The 23,296-nt window shown below is 30.3% G+C and overlaps 1 protein-coding gene across 3 annotated transcripts in view; it reads right to left on the reverse strand.

The window, feature by feature from the left end:
* The window catches only part of LOC129953234 (zwei Ig domain protein zig-8), a 185,340-nt gene that overhangs the window by 39,079 nt on the left and 122,965 nt on the right, over positions 1–23,296 (reverse strand). For 2 of the 3 annotated variants that reach the window (XM_056066190.1, XM_056066192.1), the window contains 3 exons: positions 14,777–14,821; positions 2,554–2,669; positions 2,264–2,474 (listed from right to left, as the gene is read on the reverse strand). In XM_056066190.1, the coding sequence (XP_055922165.1) occupies positions 2,264–2,474; positions 2,554–2,669; positions 14,777–14,821 (372 nt within the window). The remainder of the gene's footprint in view (positions 1–2,263; positions 2,475–2,553; positions 2,670–14,776; positions 14,822–23,296) is intronic. The other variant, XM_056066191.1, reaches the window with a different exon arrangement.

The following is a 23,296-nucleotide window of genomic DNA, read 5'->3' on the forward strand; positions in this document are numbered from 1 at the left end:
AATTTTTATAAATATTTAGTAGTTTTTTTTTTTAAGTCGATAAGTTGGTTTAAGCAAACAAAATTAAATTAGCTCAAAACTTAATACCTTACGTTTGAGGAAACACTATGTAATCATACCAACACAATATATATATGTATTATTATTTTGATTGAAAATTGAATGCTCTACAACAAATATTTAATTTGAGTATGTCTTCTTTTAAAAACTTTACTTTATATTTAAGAATAATTTAAAAAAACAAAAAAACGCAATTTAAGAAAACGAAAGAAAAGGGAATTTAATGTTAAAAAAGTTCCTCACACCATTTTGTACAAAAAATTAAACCTTGAGGCAAGAGTACGATAACAACTGCTTTTGGAATTAAGTGTTTAAAAGGTTTTAACGCTAAAAACTTAATGGTTTTATGCTGCCTTCACTTGTTCAAAACTTGAATATAACTCGCACATTTGTCTAGGTGCCTCTTAATCAATTTGAATTCTTTTATATACAGTTCAAAAAAGCTTTGTCAATAATAGACGATAGGACTACCTCCACAATGTTTCATGCTTTTCATTGATTTGCCGATATTTTTACAAACAATGTTTCTCAGAATCAGCGAGTTGCGTACCCCTCCCCCCTCTCAAACAATTTAGCCACAATATTGGTATTTCCAGCAGTGATCATCGGTTTAACATTAAACTTAATTTCGGACTTGAGATTGATTCTTTTTTAACCATACATGGAAAATGTGTAAGGCTTTACTTTACTCAGTCTTCTCCTCCCACAATCACGTTCCAAGCTTTAAAATTGAAATATGCACGCGTAACTCCACTTAAATCCTTTCCTATTTTTCATACACTTCGTGTCAAATGAATAAGTGGTTGCTCCCTATACTATTACACCGCTTTCTTTGCTATGGCGTTTTTCAAGATAGATTTCTTCCTTTCTAAATCATGGAAATAGCAGCTTTAACCATCGAAAAATACGACGGTATTCTTCATTTTTTGGTGTCGTATCTGGTCTGCTTCTTGTATCAACCTAGCAACAGTAGCTTTTATGAAATGATGTGGTTTTGTTGACTCTTCCTTTGTGGCTTTTTCCATATCTCTCTTGATCCATGAGCTAGTTACTTACAACATTTGAACTTTTTCTAATCAAGCTGGCCATAAACGGATAGTTTATGGTAAACTCGTATTTAGCCTATTTTGTTCTTGGTTACCTATTAAATTAATACCCGTACTAAGCTCCCAAAAAATCTAAGTATCCTTTTATTTGATTTAAAACACGCTAAAAGCGTGTCCCTATTCATGTGACACGAATTGTATAAAAGGTCCTAATAACCCCTTGAGTGCTTGTTTATTAAAAGGCTAAATATAAGTAATAAAAATCAACAAACATAGAGAAAATATAGACAGTTGTATGAAAATTTAGTAGAGATGTCGAAAAAAATAGGTCCTTCGTTCTGTCCTCGCTCCTATAGCCCGAACTATGGGTCGAATGAGTTTAAAATTAGAATTCAAGGTTATAAGCTGATTCGCGTAAGGCATTTTTTAAGACGAAAAAAACAGCAGTCCCTCTTCAAGTTTTTGGACAAAAATCGAAAATTCGAATTTTCTCATAAACGAACCGATAGATTTTTATTGAATTTTATTTAAAATGTTTTATTCATTCAGTTGGCTTCATTTCATAAAAAAATATATTTGTGTATTTCAATAAAGTTTATTCCTCACAAGCCCTACTGTCTTCATAATTTTTGATTTTAGATATTTCAGAAAGGATCTAATATTTTTTGATGAAATTTAAATGTGTATTTGCAAGTAATTAATAACTCAAATCAAATGGGGTGGCGCAACAGTCCGTTGTGAACCAGGGCCTAGTGACTTACAACTCGCAACCATTCCTGTGTGCGAGTACTGTTGTCAGGAATGGAAGGGACCTACAATTTAAGGCCGAATCCGAACGGCTAGTTTGAGAAAGCACTTTTTCATGACAAGAAGTACTCTTGAAGGATTTGTCAATTCCTCGCAAGAGGCAGTACCCGCGAAAATTATTTTTTTTTTTTTTTTTTTTTTTAAATTAAGGTGGCACCGGCAGGGATTGAACCCAAGACCTCTTGCATGACAGTCCAACGCACTAACCATCATGCTACGGGTACTACAAACTACATACCAAAAATATTTTTTGATTTTTTCAAGTACAAGTACTGATATCTTGGTACTGCTACTGACTGCATACCTCAATAGTGTTGAGTAACTTTAAAATTAGGAAGACAAAAACTCACCTGTAACTTCCAATAATTTTGCCAAGTTTATCTTAGGTTCTGTATTGACCTGACATTCATAAATGCCACTATCTCGTTGCTGAGCATATTCTATCTTTAAATCCCAATCATCCGTCCCGGGTGTGTGCACAACAGAAAATCGTTGATCTCCTGTGTATGTATAAATGTTTGTTGTCAAAATGTGTAGGTCTCGCTTACGCATCCATGATACCTGGTTTTATTTAAGATAAAACAAAAAACAACATTTATTTAATTTAAAAAATAAAATATAATTCAAGAAAAAAACTTACAGTTCGGTTTCCTTTATTCTTAACTCGGCATTTAAGAATTGCTGTTTCATCAACAACTGTGGAAACATTTCTCGGGCTAATGTCATCAAAATAAGGGCGTTCTGAATCAAGAAAACCTTGAAAGTAAATAGAAAAGAAAAATAAATATTTAAAAGTAGCCAAGATTTGTGGACAGAAAAAAATGGGTGCATCAAAATTTATTTGTTTTTTAATTTTATTTTTCATTTTTTTCTTTCAATTAAAAATATATTTTTGCAATGTTTACTTTATTTAGTTTTGAATGTCTTCTTTTTGCTCTCAATTGTTTGTCTAAATATGTTTTTGTTGTTTATTTTTTGTTATACAGATAATAATGATGACATTTGCAGAAAGGACTCTCAAAAAAATTGAGTGGTTGGTTTTTTTTACCATAGCAATGAAAAATAGGTGAACATTTTGGCTGACCCAAAATATCTCCAAAAACAACTAAGCGAGAGACTTGAATTAAATTGTATATTATATAGTGAGCCTGGTAAAGCGTTCCACATTTGTGTAGTGCGGCTGAAGAAACAATCACTATAATTAATAGTAAGTAAGTCCGAAATTGGGCTCAAGGTTAAAGTGATGAATATTCCTGGAAGTACGGGTATAACGATTGAATTGTTTGAAGGGAGGAATACGACTAACTATTTCACTAAAATTGCGGTCTCTTAGAAATGACAGGAGATCTATAGCTTGCAGTGCATTAGTGTCCTATTAATCAATCGATTTAAAACGTACAAATATTAAATGCCCAAAGTTTCATTTCAGTTAATTGGTAATTTATACCATATTTCCTAAGACTCGGAGCTCGAATTCTTACCTATTTATCCGAAACCTATAACTACCCTTCTAAATAACCTAAGGTGTCCATTCGAAATCAAATCAAAATAGAACGAAGAAGTTAAAAATAGTGACCAAAGAATAGTAAAACTAAGAATTAACTTCGATATCAAAAATGATCTTTCGAAAAAATAGAGTTTTCGATTAATAAAAATAAATTATAATTAAACTAAATAAATTTAATAGCCAAAGGAATATGTGTTTAAGTCATTTACAAAAACTTGTGTGTACGTAATGTGCATTGGGCCGCGGATTAAACAATCAACCGTTAGCGGATTAGTTTATCGAGTATCGAATATTTACCATTGATAAATTTCCATTTGCTGTAAATTCTTCTTTTCCCTCTGCAAATTTTGTGTCACACTTTGTACTTTACTTTGCAGGATATTTTTTTTAGCAAAGTTGAAAGTGAAAAGTGTTTGGTGAAAAAGGCTGCACTTCTATTCATAAATGTTTTGATGATACTTCAAGCCAATAGCAAAGTTTTTTCAAATATCTTAATTTGTATTTAAAAAACAAAAGTCAAGTCCTTATTGGAAAATCCTTCAAAAGCGCTGTTAGCTATTAGCTTTTAAGTATTTTCCTGTATAAATTTACCAATCTACGTTCCTAGCATTCTTGCTCCTCAACAAATATTATTAAATATTAAGTACACATGAATATTTTACAAAGACTAAATAAATTAATTTATTGAATAACAACTTCGCATACAGTTTGTATGTCCGTATACTTAAACATCGTCTGAAAACCAAATCTTTTCGTCTAGATACTAACAGAAACCCAATTTTTTTAGCAATTTTTTTGAACACTCTATTATTAAGAAACTTGAATGTTCAGATACTCTTACAAACAACATTGCTGCGGTAACATTTATAATCCGAGCCTATGAAAGTTAGTTTTCTTTTCATTCCATTAAAAGTGTAAAATTATATTCCTCTTACATTATTAAAGTTGAAAGAATTTTCATCGAAGATTTGTTGTTCTTTTCTTAAAATTAAACAAACAAAATCAAGGACGATGAGGATTTTATTACGGCTTATCAATTTTTGTATATTCAAAGATATTTTTTTTCCTCGTTTTTATTTTTTTTAGCTTCTCTGCACAGAGTCTTGGTTACTTTCACATTTTTGTTTGTTATTTACTTTTGAAAGAAGTTTTTATTAATAAGAAAAAAATGTATCTTTTATAGAAAAAATAGCGTTAAAAGTAAAAGAAATAAATATTATACTTGTTGCAAAGAATAACTTCCCGATAAAAGATGAAAGCAGAGAGAAGAAAGACGACCCATCAAACAAAACAGTAACCGAGGGATCTTCGGTATAACAAATCCCAGTTGTGTGTATTTTGAATAAAAGTACGAAGAAGGATGAAGAGGGAAGTTTTAAAAATCGCATTAATACACATTAAACGAATGAAAACATTTTGATGGGTAGACGGTGTGACTGAGTATATTGAAGGAGGAGAGGATTGTGGTAAAGGTTATTGGTTTGAGGGGGGATAATTTGATATTTTTTTAGATATTTGATATTTATTTATTTGTATATCAGCTGTGGGTCAAGTTAAACTTATAAATATTAGACGATACAAAACATTGATTTAAGATACAATTAACAAAAGATATATTTATAAACTTGTTAGAACAAAATTAACAAAAACTAGTTAAAGTTAATTATACATTAAAAATGGACTAAAATTAAAAATTAAAAATTGCAGAATGCGACAAAAAAAGAGATGTTAATTAAAAGTTATCTGAATCAAGACGCAAGAAAAATAAAATTGAAAATGATTAATTTAAAAGTATGTAAAATACAGCAGAGATATTTAATATGGGTAGGTACTAGGTAGTACGGCTACAGATCTAGTACAAGATAGTCTCCTAGATGAAGCATAAATCTTTGACACAGTTGTATCGAAGTATTCGAAGTTAACCTCTTGTTAAAGACATTTTTAACTTGGGCAACATATTGAGTAAAACAATTATTCAACATAACGGGAGTGAAATTATCTGGGTTTAGTTTGTTTATTGAAATTGGAAGAGCTTCGGTTTTTTCAGTATTGAGTTTAAGTCCGTTCCGTGTCGACCAATCATATATAGACTGTAAATCAATGTTAATTTTAGACATTGCATTTTTAAGCATCATCTCAGGAAAACTAATATATAATTGGACATCATCTACATAGATATGAAACTGACAGTAAGAAAAAACAGAGAGGCAGATCATTAAAGAACAATAAAAACAGTAAAGGTCCAAGGATTGATTCTTGAGGAACACCATTATTAACATGGAGGAACGAGGACGTTCTACCATTGCAAGACACGGCTTGCATACGATTGGTCAAATATGAGTAAATTAGTGTTTTAGTTGTGTCAGAGAAGCTAAATATGGTCGTGAATTTATCACAGAGAAGATTATCGTTTACACAGTCAAATGCCTTTGAAAAGTCAAGAAAGCATGTCTTATGTCATCAGATACGTTGAGTAAAGCTGAAACAGATTGCAAACGATTCAATAATTGCTTGTTTTTAATATAATATTTTATCTGGTTACTTATCAGACTTTCAAAAACTTTAGATAGGAAATTTAGCTGTCGGTCTATATTCTTTCTTGTTTCCTTGTTTTAGAATAGGGATAATTTTCGATGTCTTCCTTAGTATGGGATATGTAAATGCCATTATAATGGTGTTGAATATGTGCGTTATGTGGGGAAGTGCGAAGGGTAGTACTATTTTGATAAAGTGAGGATGAATATTTTCAAGTTCAGTGCATTCAGGTTTTATCGAGAAAATTGCTTTAACTGCCTGATAATCATCTACGGCACTTACTGAAAAGGCGTCAGTAGCATCATTTTCTGAACGTCCAGAAGACTGAATTGGGTCTGTCAAGTAGAGAATTTAACATTCAAATCTTCCAAATCAATACCATCACACCATTAAACATCTTTTCTCAAACCAATATTCTTAACTTCCTTCCAAAAAAACTTTGACGATCGATCTCAGTTAAACTTATAATTATAAAATTAGTATTTCGCAATTTTGATCAAATTCGTTACAGAATTACGTAACTCTTTAAAGTCGAGGAGCATTTCTGGACAACCAAAATGTCTCCAACTTCGGTATGAGATATTTCTAGCCTTAATAGCATTAAGTATTAAGTGAGTTAGTTCAGTATTATTAACAAAGGAGAGTCCTAGGTAGTTTATTGATGTTTGAAGACAAATTTATGAAGGTTCATCAAAGAGCTAGTGGTGGCATATATGTAGTACCAACGCTACACTTATTATCAACCTCAAATATCTCAATATATAACTTTTAACAAAGATAACGACACCTCCTCCCGTTGTGCTAATTTGGCCAGCTCGATATGGTTTCTTAAAACCATAAAAAAAAGTAAGGACCAAAAAACAAAATCAGTTTGAGAAGCAAAGCAAAAACAAACATCAAGTGAATATTTGTGTTTGAAGTGAACGTAATCCTGAAATTTTAAATATACCCTTTTTTTGGCTGCAGTGTTTTCGTTTCTTTTTAATGTGCGTAGCCCAGATTTTGTATGTATATATGTTCATTTTAAATCTTCGAAATTATTAAAATTCTAATTAAAAATGTATGTTGAAGTATTTTGTTTCTCATTTATATATTGATTTCCTTTCTTGCAATGAATATTATACCTAGCTACTATCGAGGGTTTTCATTATTATATTATAATCACCGCGTCACGGTCATTAATGCAGGTACGTAGGTTTGTAACTTAAGCAATATTCCTTAATGAATCAATTATAAAACTGTTTCGGTCTTATTCAATATAATGAATAGCAACGTTGTTGTTTGAATATGTCTTCATTTCATTCAAAACCAAATTAAAGATAATACTTTGTATAGAGGATTGAATTTATTTTCATTTCTTCTTCAATCTCATCCAATTCTATCAAGTGGGCGTTCAATCTTATTTTATTTTCGAAAATATTGTATTCCTCCCGTCCCAATAGATGTTTTGTAGAAAGCCAAATGGACCCAGAATCATATTAGATACTTAGTATTGCGTAAATAGAAGTATTGCAGAGGTTGATTGGTATAAGATTCATTAAAAGGCTTGGTTAAAGGCCAGATACCTAAACAGGGGGAAATAGACCAACCACCTTATATAAAAATGTTTTCTTGTCTAGCCATTTGGTGCACCAATTCTTCTTTTTAACTTTTTTGGTTCTTAAAAAGGAAAACGCATCTACATTAACGCATCAATTAACTTAAACGAACACTTTTTGGGAACCAAACTTTTATTCAAATATTCCATATAAATACCATTTTTATAAACTGACACTCTCTGAAACGGACACGGACATTTGTTCTTACATTTTTTCGTCTTTAGCTTCATTGAAAACAAACAATCATTTTATTTCAAAATTAGAAGTATGTAATATATTATCGTCAGGTTTTGAGTTTTCTTAGCCTGCTTTAACCATAAACATTAACGAAAAGAATTTATTTTTGTAAAGTTTAATATTATACGTTTGATATTGAAAAAACACAAGCTGCCGAGATTTCTAAAAATAAAGAAGATATTCGTAGCAAATGGTAGTTCCCGAATCCAACGTTAACTAGAAAAAATACATTTTTAAGAACGGAAAGTTGCAAAATTGACCAATTGTGCATTGAATGGTTTTTCAGAACAAGAAATCAATTTCCGGTCCGCTCGAAAAACCAAAGGCAATAGAAATCGTGGATGGCTCCAGATGTGTCGAAGAGAAAACAACATAAGTTTCAAATTAATGCGTGATTCAATCAGCTTATGTAAGACAAGAAGTAGTTGACCGGTTTATGAAGAAAATACCTCATTTGTTACTTGGATACCAACCGGGAGATGTGTTCAATGGAAATGAAACTGGGCTTTTTTTAGAGCATTACCTTACAAGACATTAAACCTTTAATCTGAAAAATGAGAAGAGAAAACTGCAAGGAGATAGACTCACGGTTTTATTTTGTGTAAGTATGGCAGGGAAAAAAAGAGAATTATTAGTGATTGGAATAGCAGCGCATCCTCGTTTCATTTACGGGCTTTTCAGTTATTTGGAAATCAAATTAAAAGCTTCGATGACCAGTGATTTAATGACATACGAGTTGTGCCTTATACAGTTGATAGAAAAGGCGGAACATTTTTTTTTTAGATAAAGCTGCATCTCATCGCCGTGAGCGAAGACTTCAAATTCTAATACAGATAAATGATTTTGAAACACATTCTTTCTAAAATGGGAGATTCAAAAACTGCATCTCAGTTTACAGACAGCTTGAGATAAATTTTCTGCAGCAACCACACGAAATCGTTTGGCAAAGCCGGATTTAAGAAAAATGAAAACACTGCATCAACATAATTTGAACCCAAAGATGATCTTAATTTAGCAATGTTATCGAATGTATTAATAGGGATCAAAGAGTTGCTATAGAAAATTAACAAATATGGAAGCATTTGTTGCAATGGACCAGAACAATCAGACTGAAGAAGACAACATTGATATCTCAAGCCTTCAGAACGAATTCGAAAATAATAAAGGGATTACCATACGCGAATCAGAATAAAATATGGATGCAGCTGATTTTAACAATCCCATCCATTCTTACATCGATGCATTTCAAGTTCTTGAAAGCTTAAAACTGATTACGAAAGGCGACTTTGTATCTTTGAAATATGTAAAACACCTTGAAAGCCATTTTATAAATAAATTTAGGGGGCAGAAGGAAAGCAAACTACGTCATTCAACAATTTCGAACTATTACAAAAAGCACATCTTTATTTTACTATTTATTTCTTTAAACTAATTTTCATATAAAATCAACATTATGAACAAAAATACCTTTCTCTTAACTGGACAGCTCACACAACCGAACGAAAAATCAAGGACCATGAGTTTCCGCTTATAAGATATTCCACTGTATTACCTCTTACAACACTGCGGAATACTCTGTCTTCATCGCTTTTAAAAGCGCTGATTGTGCTTACATTCCCGAAGATAAATAATCCGCTTAGTTTTATTTTATTTCTTTTTCCTTTTTCTTTTTCGTTTTTTTTTTATTTTTTCAACAACATGAAAATTAAAAAAATAGATCTTTTTTAAGTACTCTTGCTCATCATAAAGCTAAAATTAGTAGGGGTTTGAACAGAAGTACATAGCTACCTATATACATACTTTTTTCCTTTTTATTATGAATTGTATGGTATTTAACATAAGCTACGATTTTTAGGAAATGAAAGATTGATAGAAGTTGTAAGCATTCTATAAAGGGTTGTTGACGTTTTTACCGAAAACAAAAATATATAAACAACTAAATCTGTGATCTCATAAATACATTTTTCAGCGCAGCGCTTTATCTATAAATTGAAAAATCTTGGTGTCAAAAATCAGCCAAAATCTCCAAAATAAATACTCGTACAAACATGTGTTCAAAAAGTTAATTATTTTATTAAGTTGTGCAATTTATTAGTGTTAGTAGACATCAATTAGAAACTCCATTACACTTTTTTTAGATTTTTGAAGTTAACAATTTCGCTCTCATCGACCTATGAAGAACATACTTCGATTGGAACTAAAGCAAGGGATCGCTGTCATTTTATCTGGTAACATAGTAAGTCTCTAGTAAGCATTACACTATGAAAACTTAAAATGTGGGACTCTAAAAAACATCTGCGTATTCTAAAAGTGATCTGACAAAAGATTGACCTTTGGGACAAGATATTCAAAATGGCTTTTAAAAGCAAGCTATGAATCACTCATAAAACCTTAATCTTGAATAATTACTAAGGTCTGGGATTCAATTAAATGGCAGACATTTTGATATAGAGTAAAACTATATTGCGTTACAATATTTTTATTAATACCACCCATGTTAAGACCGAATCGAGGTCACAAAAGTTTCAGACCATTTGCATTCACTATATTTAAAGAGATTAAAAAAACACTTGGACCCAGGTACCTACCTTGTGAGACTCCGCGCCGGACATGCAGTGAATCTTTATTGGACATTGGAATTACTGATTTTAACTTGCTGTGTAATGTCAGATAGATATGAAGTTATAAAAGAAAGAATTTTAGAATAAAAGATAAAAATCTCGTTTTTTTAGAAGTGTATGGGCATTAACAGCGCGAAAGCTTTGGGTAACTGAAATCCGGGTAAAGAGCGTCAACTTGAAGTTTTTCTTCAATAGCATTGGTGTTAAAATACACCATTTAACTGTGGTTGAAAAATAAATTAGTAATTGCAGTAAGATTACAAATACCCTTATAATTCTCCACAATATTTTTCGAACCTAACTTATAAATAGGAACCCAATAAGTTATTTTCCACTTTTCTATAAAATCGCCCTAATCACATTTAAGGACTGAAGTTTTTCTTACCTCCAAACGTTGGGTGGAATACCCCATAATCTAGTATGGATTTGTTTTTATCAATTTGAAGAATTCTTATGGGCCTTGCGGTTATAGCTATAAGTTAAATCCATCAGTAAAATTTTTGTTTTTTAGTTTTTGAATATGTTAAAGATTTGTTTCTAGCAAAAGAAAGAGTTTTCGTATACACGACAATTTACAAATCGGAAGAGGTATTTGGTGTTTTTTTAAGTGGTGCAACAGTCCGTTGAGAGCTAGGACCTAGTGGCTTACAACTCTCAACCATTCCTGTGTGCGGGTAATGTTGTCAGTGATGACAACAGTTTAAAGCGAATCCGAACGTCTAATTTGAGAAAGCACTTTTCATGACAAGAATAACTGTTGGAGGATTTGTCAATTCTTAGCAAGAGGCAGAACCCGGGAAAAAAACTTTAGATGGCATAAGCAGGGATCGAACTCAAGACCTGTGGCTAGCTAAAGGTAGTTGGATATTTGTCATAAAATTATTATCCATAGATTAAATTCATATGATGAAAACAAATTTATAATTTCAATAATTGAAACGATTCGTTGTTTGCCGAAAATAATGTTATTTTTGCTGCTTATCAATAGAACCAAACCAGAAGAGAAGAAATTATGTTATGTAGTATATCGTTTCCTTCACGTCAAAAGTTTAACTTCTAACCTCAATACGTAATAAACAGTTCCAGGCCGCAACTTCATAATACGAACAAAAAAAATAAAATATAAATTATTAACTTAAGAGCTCCATTGTTATAATTTTTTCTGCCAATACCTGGGACCAAGATCAAAACAAAAACGTCGCTTCCTGTTTTTCATTTTTCGTTCATAAGCCTTAAATTATTATAAGTATTATATAAAAAAAAAACATTTCAATAATTTTTATATGACATTAAGTCGTAATCCAAAATGTAGTATATTGAGAGTTCTCCTTCTCTTGGCGCTTGGCCTTCTTATTGAGACTTTTTCTAAACAAAATAAACATAAGATGGAGACACACACAATTTATTCAACACGCATAACAGAAGCAACACAATCAAAACTAACTACTACACACATGATGATTATTTACGGTTGTTTTTGTATTGACACTTTGTTTCCTGTTTCAGGGGGCAAGAGTGGCTGCTTTACCTTGTTTTGAATGCGTTAAAGGTAATATAAGGGTTTCGATTATGTGTGTAGAGTACTATAGATGCTGGATGAGAGGGTATGTGGATGTGTGGGTTAATACTAAAGTCAACGGACAGGAGTTGAATAAGTAATTGTCTTATGTTATTTTCCGCTCACTCTGAAACTATTGCGCCTTTTAGGTTTAAGGTTCGTGGTATAACTGAGGAAAATGTAATTTCTCTAACTATGTAGGTATAGGCTAATGGAATTTGAGCTTGACTATTTGATTTGGCTAAAGGCTTCCTTTTCCTATGTACAGTTTCAGCTGCTGTAGCAGGAGCAGAATAAGTTGCAGAAAAAACAGCTATCGTTAGTCCGAAGAATTGGCCTAATCGTTAAGAGTTTCGTAGAATTGTAGTTCTTGTGTTTTAATTCAATACATCTTATACGAAAATGGAAGAATATAAAAATTGTTCATATAATTTCCCAATGTTTTGAAAGTTAACATAAGATCCAGGCAAAAGAATATAAGTTTAGAAATAATTACGTTTTTCCCCAGCCTCATGTCTTCTATGTTTTCAATTCTTGCTTTTGCTATCTATTTTAAGATGAGCTCCAGATAAGTACAAAACAATTCGACGTGAATTTTAAGTGCTAATGCTTTATTCTATTTCCAGAGTTATCGTTTTTTAATTGTTAATCATTTAATATTTATCTGCAAAATGTTTAAATTCAGGGTATTGACGTGCGTTCCTTGAAATAGAGCTGGAATTTTGGTTTTATTTGCATTTCCTTTGGATAGTGTTCACTAACACCTTCCACTCTTATACAATTACATATATTTATAAGATCGTAAGCAAAGCGGACTAAAACTCAAAATACATCATTATTATAAATTTAAAGGACCGATGTTGATTTTGAATAAAACATAAATTATTCCGGAAATTATTGTCATTTGTTTTTATTATAATAATATTGGAATGGATCAATTATATATGAAATAAAATATCGGCCAAATGGATGCCGCGAAGGTGCGGTGCGCGGTGCAAATCCATCCGATAGTACAAATTGAGTTTCTGTTAATGTGCCGAATTATATCATCCTTAAGCCCTTGAATTTTTGCGGACTTATCGACAGATACACCTTTTACTTTAAAAAAAACTCCAAAGAATAGCGTTAAATCACATGATCTTGGGGACCAATTGACATCAACCATGACCAATTGACATCACGACTAACGTGAGTAAACACGGACTGTTATGCCAGAGGTCTTCGGTTCTAACGCTGCCTGTGCCATCTCAAGTTTTGTTCGTGGGTAATGTCTCTCATGAGGTATTGACAAATTCTCCAAGAATACACACTTGAACATCGAAACTGTTGGAAAATTGCATATGGAAGGACCCTGTTGTTCCCTTATTGCAACAGACTCGAACATTCTAAGTCGAAATCCTTCGCGACTTCAATTTTAAGAACAACCAATTTCATTATAAATATAAGGGAGTGTCCATGGTAGCTGAGTTTGCAGCGAACCTTTAAAAGTATTTTCTTCCACAAAACGGATTCTGAATACAAAGTTTACAAATTAAGAGAAAAGGTATCAATTTTAAGGGAAAACACTAAGACGAGTACTTTTATTGATTTAAATTTCTTAATGAAAATTTTCAACTTATATATATTTTTTATTAAAATTTTAAATTTAGCATTATTCATTTTCTTGTTGATCAAATTGACAAAAGGTTGGTAATTCTTTCATTTTAAGGTTTATTTTAAAATTAAATTCTATTGTTTTTAAATCAACACCGAAGTTAAAGTTTGCCTCGTCCTTATTGATTAACAAATAATCTCTTGATAATGAAGAAATAACACAATGCTTTTAGAAAAGAGAAGAAAGCCCCTTTGAAAGTCAAACTGACAAACCTCTGTCAAACTACTCTTTTATTTTATAATAATTCACAGTAAAACTCAGGCTGAGATTTTATTGTTATTATTTTAGTATATTTTTTTAACTCATAAAGGAAAACGTTTAATGAATAAATTCTTAAAACCAAAATGACACAAATAAAATCGTTCTTTGACCAATGCGCCCTCCTTACAGTTCCCCTTTAAACCATTCTGGGCTTTATTGGGGCAAAAGAAAAGACATTTTTTTTAATACAATTGGTATGTGGGTAGGAGGATGACTGACGACAGAGTGAAATGCAGCAAAAGGGACAGTATTGAGGAGGCCCATAGAAGTTAAAAACAAAAGAATTCGGGACGTAAAGAAACGCAAAAATAAGAGGGATTTTTAAAATAATGTTATCGTGGGGCGATGTGGTAACATAACAGTCATGTTTTTGATTATTATGCCACCCTTTTTTTTATTTTTGTTCTCTGTCTAAAGAGATATACGTACTTTTTCACCGCTGAACATTTTTAATTAAATTTTTAGACAAATGATGAATTCGTCCAGGCGGCTTTTCCTCTTCTGTTACGTTTCGTTCCGTTCTGTTCACCCGATCTCTTTTTTCAAGATAGATAATGACCATGATGAGATGGGTAGGTAAAACGAGGCAAGCGTAAATGAGAATACATAAATGTATTAATCTTTGTAAACGATGACAAAGGATTATGATAAGGCCCAGATAATAAAGCGATTGCGGTAAGGGCGGGTAACTAATACTATTCCTGTCATACCCGGGGGAATTTAAAACTTTGACCGTTTTTACTTCCTTTTTTTTTTCTTATTATGTCATAATTTTATTTTGAATTTCATTTAATTTGATTCTGACTTAATTTTTTTTGAGAAACAAATAATTTCCCAGTTTATCAAAATGACAAACCCGGATAAAAGCTATGTTTTTTTTTATATTACTTACGTATGCTTTCTGGTGTCCAATTTTTGTGTGGAAAATCTCGCTTACCTGCAATAAATAAGATAAAATAATATTCTGGTTAAAAATTTCCAAGGAAAAAAGGTATTTAAAAAAAAATAGAAAAGTTATAATTAACTCTTACAGATTTTAAATTCTTGAAAATTGAAATAATTAAAAACAAATTTGACTTTTTATAGACAAAAATATGGAGCAAAAAGAAAATTTGTTATTTAAAAGAAATTAAATGTTTTCAAAAAAAAATTGCAGTACTTATGTCTATTAAATATTTTTTGAATAATATGTCAAATCAAAACTTCACCTTATGGTATCTACTAAACGGGGCATAATAAAACCTAAACATGTATGAATTTTTAACCCACAAGTAAATCAATTCAATAAATAAATTTAATAAAAACGATAAATTAGCAAGCGACTTAATATCCTTTTGTGTTTTTGTTGGATTGGCACTTCCTTATAAGAAGCAGAATTGACATTTTTAAAAATTATTTTGTAAATGAAATTGATTAGTTTATTGCACTAAAAACATATTTAAAACAGGACAGGACAGACACATACAAACTTTGTAAAATTTTTAAAGACGCACAGGGATCTTCCTAGAGGATGTATAAAAGAAGATCGAGTTGTTGCGGAAACATTGTGGGAAGATTTAAAAACCGAGCTCAAAGAAGAAGAGGATGAAGAAGAAAAGGCATTTTGTAGATTACAGCAAACTCGGTCGGTAGTGTTGTTTATATATTTAATATTATACATATATTACTAGCTAACCCGACACACGTTGTTTCGTCATATAAATAATTTTTAGAGAATATGTTGCTAACAATAAATAACTTATTGTAAGTGTGTAAAGATCTGGTATATAAGTGGTAGAGATATAGAGCACTGTAAACGGTAACAATATATTAAAATAACAAATCACCAAACAATTTTTTTAATTTGTTAAAATTACAAATTACTACAAAAAACAATATCCCATCTTTCACCAATACAAACAAACTAAATGGTTTGCCCACTCGAGAACACGCCTCGTAAAATTGTCCGTGCTCAAATCTAAGCCGCAGATATCGTTTGGCCTTGAGCCTTTTTGATATTCATTGGAAATACCAATATAATTGGAAATTGAAGGCGTTTGAATTGAATTGGTACATCTGTGGGTATAATAGGGATTCGCGGTAGTAATATATTTTCACCTCGGAAGTTGCCAATTAGAATAATGTCTTCGATAACATTTTTCATTAATTTTTTTATTACTAATCGCGTGCCGCTGCTCAACCGTGGTGGCTTCAAATTATGAAACAAAATTACCAGAGATCCAGCCTTTAGTTGTATATTATGCAGTGGAATGCCTGGTAAATCCAATGAGTTCAAAAACTTGGAAAATTTTAAATTTCGGTAGCATCACAAATGTATCAATAGATTTGTATGACACCAAGTTTCCTGGTAGCAAATGTTATATCTTGAGATTTAATTCGTTGACATCCACATTTTTTGTTGTTAAAATTGCTCTTTTTGTCAGGCACTCATGATTGTCTGTGCACTTTGGGAAATATCTGGTCAATGAGAGCACCTTGCGAATCAATAACTTCGTGCAGAAATCGACTGATAATAATTGGTGTTCGATTCTAGATATGTGAAAAAAATTAAATTATTATTGACTTAAAAATGGTTTCATTCTGTGCTAAATTTTGTTGTTTATCAGGATAGACAAATCGACAGACGGAATGGGAGGTTATCAGTGTGGATCGCATCTTAGCCTGTTTATTTAACGTTTTAAGTAACCAAATGTGGGTAAACTTAATTTGTATTAAAACAAATTTGATGAGCATTGTCATTTTACTACAAATTAATAAATACTTTTAGATTTGAATCGAGCATATTTTTTAATTTTAATTTTTAAAGTTGAATTCAGACAAAAATATTGTGTTAACATGGGTTGCATATATCAACAATTGTCTTTGTTCTAAAACTTCCTTAAAAAGCACAAATTTTACGACACATGACATTAGATCGAAACAATTTTATATAACCATATCAGTTTTGGGCTTCCTCTGCGGGATATCCTGTATGTTATAATACAAACATATATTAAATATTGCATCATATACAAAGTAATTAGTTGTATTGTGTATCTTAGCTTTGAGCTTATATTTACTCTTATTTTATTAATTTAGAAACTCTTTATCCGAAACATCGATGTGACAACGATACTCTTGTGGTGCATCTCTTGATACAACTCAGCACATAGCTATTGTCCAATAAGTCGATTCGTAAATTGCTTAAGCTTCCACATATCTATACTTAAGTCTTTTTTTTGGTCATAACAAACATCATTTATAAAATCCATGCAAATTTTACTTGAAATACTTAATACACTTAAAAGTAAATTTATAATGTCATTGGCATTGCTGGTGTTGTTGTGGTACCACCACTTGTATGTATTTGACATGAACAAAAAAATATTATATACTTAAATGTCTATATAAAAAGATTAAGATAGGTATATATATGTATGTATTGTATATACATATTAAGATAAAGTTGTTAAGCTTTTCGACAACAATTTCAATTAAAATAAATTCTTTGAGAATAGGAAAATGGATACAGAAACATAAATTCTGACAAAAACCACCACCACCGCCACCACTTTACCATCATTCCCGCAAAACCATGAACATATATATTTTATAGCATGCCTTCTTTTATTCTTCTACTTTCTTTTCTGTTTTAATATACTTTATATAGGTATGTATGTAAAATGTACATTATCCTGTTCCTGGTTCGCATTTTATTATAAAAAAAAACAAGAAAAGTGATTCTTACATGAATCAAAGCCAAGAAACAAGAAGATGTAGATAGATAAGCTGATCTAAATAATATCCATAACGTCTATTTTTACACAGGGTCTCCCACAGTACTTTACACAGAAGAGAGCTTTGCCAAATTTGAACCGATTCTTGGTTTGTTAATTTAAGCTAAACAAGTAGCAGTGTTCAAAAACTTGAAATTTCGATGCATTTCTTCTACTGAGTTTTGCTATTCCAAATGTCGTTGAAACATATTTAGATTTAATAATGCCTTAATTTTGATCAACTTAAAGGAAAATGAAAATCAATACAACTTTAAGCTATGATGGGCTTAGTGTAGGATTGTAGAACTCCATAAACATAACATTAAATATAATATTTTGTAAAGAGGTACTTCCTGTGAACTTTCATCTGTCTAGAATTTTACAAGCTCCTTTCAAGGTAGGTTTTCGAACAAACCTTTCATGTATTGATCAAATTATTGTATTTAGCAAATGAAATTTGAGTATGGTTTTTTGTTGACTTGATAGTGACTTTTTATATAACAGAAATAACATGTTTTCATGTCAACGGACAGTAAAAACATCCAAGCAGTAAGTGTTCCAAAATCAATCCAAAGCTATCCGGATAACAAACCTATCCGAATAAAAAAACAAAACTGATAAACAAATTGTCCGTTTCCAAAAACAGATCTCTGAGAAATATAAAGCTAACTTTAATTTTCTGACAATGTGTTGTTTCCATGATTGTTCGAGTTTTGTTTTCTCAGCAAAAACTTTGCAAACAAAATTTTAAAGTGCTCTTAATGCAATAATAAAAAAAAAGCTGGGATGCGACACACACTGATAACTTCCCATCCCGTCTGTCTATTTGTCTTGCCTAAAAGTTTGTAGTTTTTCGTTTTAGGTTTAAAAAGTTGTTAGTTGAATTATTCTTAAACATTTTAAAATTACAAATAATATTTCTCATATAAAGTAGTAGTTTAGTTTGAAAATCTAGTCTTGTTTAATAGATTTTTAGTCGAAAAATTTTGTTACCAACTTTAGTAGCATTTCTTAAATTTTTACAAATTGGATGAATGAAATTAATTTAAGAGATATCAAGAACCAAACATCAATTTTTACCAAATTTGCGTCATTTCATTTAAATTTTATTTTTTATTTTTTACTGAATATCGAAAACAATACTTTCTGTGAAATAAAAATAGTGTGAAGACTATATTTTTAATTTTTGAAAAGCTATTTGAATTGGAAGTATATTTTTACCAAGTTTTAATTTTGTTTTTTTGTTAAATTTTTATTTTTTGTAAATAAAACTGTCAATTCGATTTTTCTCAAAAATTTTCCAAATATTGAAGACAAAATTTCTCACAAGTTAAAATTACATGAAAGCCATAATCTTAAATTTTTGAAAAGATATTTTAGTCGAAAAACAATTTTTACCAACTTTTGTTAAATTTTCTTTTAAATTTTTAGTTTTTTGTAAAAAAACTGTCTATTCGATTTTTCTCAATATTGACAACAATATTTTTAAATAGATAAAAGTAGTTTAAAACCAATATCTCAGAGTTTTAAAAAGATATTTGACTCTAAAATCAATTTTTACCAACTTTTATTAATTTTTTTGCTAAGGTTTTAATTTTTTGTAAAAAAACTGTAAATACGATTTTTCTCAAAATTTTTCAGAATATTGACAACAGTATTTTTCATAAGCTAAAAATAATCTTAAATTTTTGAAAAGATATTTGAGTCGAAACCCAATTTTTACCAACTTTTGTTATATTTTCTTTTAAGTTTTTATTTTTTGTAAAAAAATTGTCAATTCGATTTTTCTCAAAATTTTACTGAATGTTGACAACAATATTTTTTAAAAGATAAAAGTAGTTTAAAGCCAAATTGTCAGAGTTTTGAAAAGACATTTGAGTCGAAATTGAATTTTTACCAACTTTGAGTAATGTTTTTTGAGATTTTTATTTTTTATAAAAAACACTGTCAATTCGATTTTTCTCAAAATTTTACCAAATATTAAAAACGTTGTTTTTTGTTTAACAATTATTTTAATTATTTTGTATTCGTACAATTTTCGAGGTGACACATTTTTTTAAAAGTTTTTTATGACTTATAAAAAAACCGTTAATTGATTTTTTTTTCTAAAAATATACTTGTTTGGTGTCACGTTATAAAATGTTGTATACAATTTAATTCAAGTCTCTAGCGTTTTTGGTTCGTATTTTAAAAAACAGCCCACGTAATTTTTTTAGAGCCCTTTCTGCCTTATTATCTGTATAACTTCATTTATTTGAAGTCGATATCTCCTGGTTCTTGAGCTATGGGCAACGAAAAAAACGTCGCAAACGTACGGGTATACGGACGTACGTACGGAATTTTACCAATTTTATTAATATTTCTTAGAAGTTTTATTTCTTATATAAAAAATACGGATACAGATTGGATTTTTCTAAGAAAACTCAGCACAGAATGAAATCATTTAGAAACACCTTCATTTAGAAGCACCTTCATTTACTCGCGAGATATCAAGAATTTTTAAGTTTTTTTATTTTGTTCTATTTTACTCTTAATTAAACTGAATGTTGAAAATAATATATTTCATAAGATGAGATCAGTTTTAAGCCAATGTCACAAAACTTTAAACAACCTATTGTTAAGGGTAATTCGCTAAATTTAGCGATTTACTAAGGGAGTCCAAGATTTTAAAACCTTTGAAAACTAGTAAATTGCTTATTAAAACTAGTAAACAAAGCAAATACGCTTAAACGGACATATTTATTGGAATGCATTACTGTCTAATGGACCATTCCCATTCCATCCACCGCTTTAAACAGAATAATTCTAAAGATTTCATATGGATTTACCAAATAACTAAGATCTAAAGTAGATAACTTTTAGCAATGTTTTCTTTAGGTTAATACAGGGTCCGGAAAAAAACCTCCCGTATTTTTAGACGTTTATATTTGAAGTTGTTTATAGATAAAACGACTATGTTTAAAACTACGTTATTTTTGCCAGACCCTGTATTTTTTCGTAAAAATTGTCTATTCCTCAAAATTTGTTCATATGTTAAAACATATTTTTACATATTTTTGGAAAAAATATTTTTGGTTCATAAAAAAGCATTAATTGATTTTTTTTAAATTATATCAGTTTGGTAACACGTCACGTTATGTTACATAAAATGTAATTCAAATCCCTAGCGATATTGGTTTGCGAGATATTTTGAGAGTCCTTTCTGTATCTTTCTGCATTATTATCTGCATAACAAAATGTATGTTTGTGAAGTCGATATCTTGTTCTTGAGATAAGGACGACGAAAAACGCTGATGTACGAACGTCTGTACACACGCACGCACAGACATCTCAATAGAAATCTTTTATTTACATAGGTTATAGGGACCTTGAAACGTCGAGAAATGTCATAATTTTATTTGAATTGAATCAAATTTTGTGTTCACTGAACTTAAAGCCCTGAAAATATTTGCTTTGGCTTAGCTAAAAGTCTTTTTTTACTTTTAATTTTTTTTTAAGTTTATGCTGAACATCTTTTAACTTTATTTTTTTTAACTTTAGGTATTCTATATAACGAACAAAATAACGAATTTCAGATAGTAAACAAAATTACTATAAATGTTTTAATATCTACTAACATGTATGTTTATGATTATATTTAAAGATACATACGCAATTTCCCATTACACAAGTGTTTTTTTCGCTTGCTTAGTTATGTCCTACGTATTCGTCTTGTTGCTCTGTTCGTTTTGCACAAGACTGTAACGGATTTTTAGTCCCATTTTTGTTGTTTGACGTATTTTGGCGTCTGGAATATTTTGCATGGTTTCTCAGTTACATGTATGATGCTGAATAAGAAAGTTCTGCAAGATGTCGTCGCGCCAACGTCTTACAACAGAAACAAAAATTAAAATCATTGACGAATATAAAAGAGAAGTTTCGCTTTCGGCCATTTCGAAGAAGTTTGGAATTCCAAAGTGTAGCATATGCACTATCAAGCAAAATGAGAGCAATGTTCTCAAAAAACTGAGTAATACAAACAGTGGATCTTTTCGTCGACGATCATTAAAAAGGGTGAATATCCAAAAATAGAAACCACATTGTACAAATGGTTTATTGCCCAACCTGTTTCTATCAATGGCAACAAATGAAGCTATATATGTTTTTTGTATTCTATTAAGTGAAGTATATAATAAGTTAATTTTGTTCTTATGAAAATAGAAAAAATAATGAAAAATACAAATGTACTTTCTATTAACCTAAAGATTTGTTGTTGAAATGTTTCGATATAACGAATTTTCGATATAACGATTTGACTCTGGACATTTGTTCGTATGTACATATATATTTAAAATGATTTAACTTGTTTCTTTTTTTGAATGATCTATGTCACGTTCTTATTCGTATTTGTATGTATTATGTATTAAATTGTTTTATTAAAATAATTTCTCTCTATACTTTATAGTATTTTTTTTTATTAAATCAGACAGACGGCAAACTCAGCCATGCTTTATAAATCTGTAATACAAAATCAAATTTAATTTGATTTGATTTATTTTTCAAACCATCACATTCAATCGCATTAGTTCACTTAAAATAGGCATTTCATTTCGTAATAATTTGCATATCGATGAAAATTGGTACAGTTACTGAGGATATCGTTATGAGCGAGCATAATAATTTTTTTTTTTTGAAAATTTCCGTTTTTGGCTGTAATTTTTGAAGGGTAATGTATACAGCTATACCGTTCAAAACTTGTTGAAGTTGTGTTGGTTGAACCTTACCAATAAATCGTAGGAATACTTGTTTTAATTTAAATATAAACAAGTTTATTTGGTTATTTAAGTAACCAATTTACAAATTTACAACAGATTTCAAATTAAGTATATACATAATAACAATTCAATTTATAAATACATATTATCTTTATATAAAATTTAAAATTGAAAAAAAAAGAATTAAAGTGATTAATCGACTTTTATATATAAGTTTTTGAACATTGATATATCTATATATATAAAAATCAATGCCACTTTTCGTTGTAATTTTATAACTCAACAATGCATTTACCGATTTGGCTAATTTTGACCTTGAATTATTCGTGGAAGTGCAGAGAAGGTTTGTACGTAGAGAAAATTTAAAAAAAAGATATCTTGAAAAGGTGTAAGATCAACATCTTTCTATACTCCCATATACAAAAAATTTGTACAAAAACTTAAAAAAATCCCGATTTGTTGATTACCTTGGAAATGTAGAACGAAGCCATTGATTTTAGCGACTATTTGATCGGAATAGAAAACTGAATTAGCACTTGCATCTTCGGGAATTGCTGCTGCATTTTCTGTCATTCCTCGATAAATTCCTACTGATAAAATAAACACCTGTTGTTAGAAATTGGTGATGGCAAAATACCAACCGACAGTACCAACGGATTGATCACTTTACCGAAAAATTTTTGTATACAATTGCGCAATCTATATATTGGTTGAGAGAACGCACCACTTTAGCACCGAAAAACATTCATATCAATGCTATTAATTTTCAAATTCAATCGAAATTGCCAGGTGTCGTCACGACATATAAATCCATTGACAGTGTCAATAAATGTCTTGATATAAATCAAGATGAGTCAATGAATTTTCCAATTGAATTTTTAAATTTATTTGAACCGACTGGTA

This window comes from Eupeodes corollae, chromosome X (genome assembly GCF_945859685.1).
Source record: "Eupeodes corollae chromosome X, idEupCoro1.1, whole genome shotgun sequence".
Classification (NCBI taxonomy): domain Eukaryota; kingdom Metazoa; phylum Arthropoda; class Insecta; order Diptera; family Syrphidae; genus Eupeodes; species Eupeodes corollae.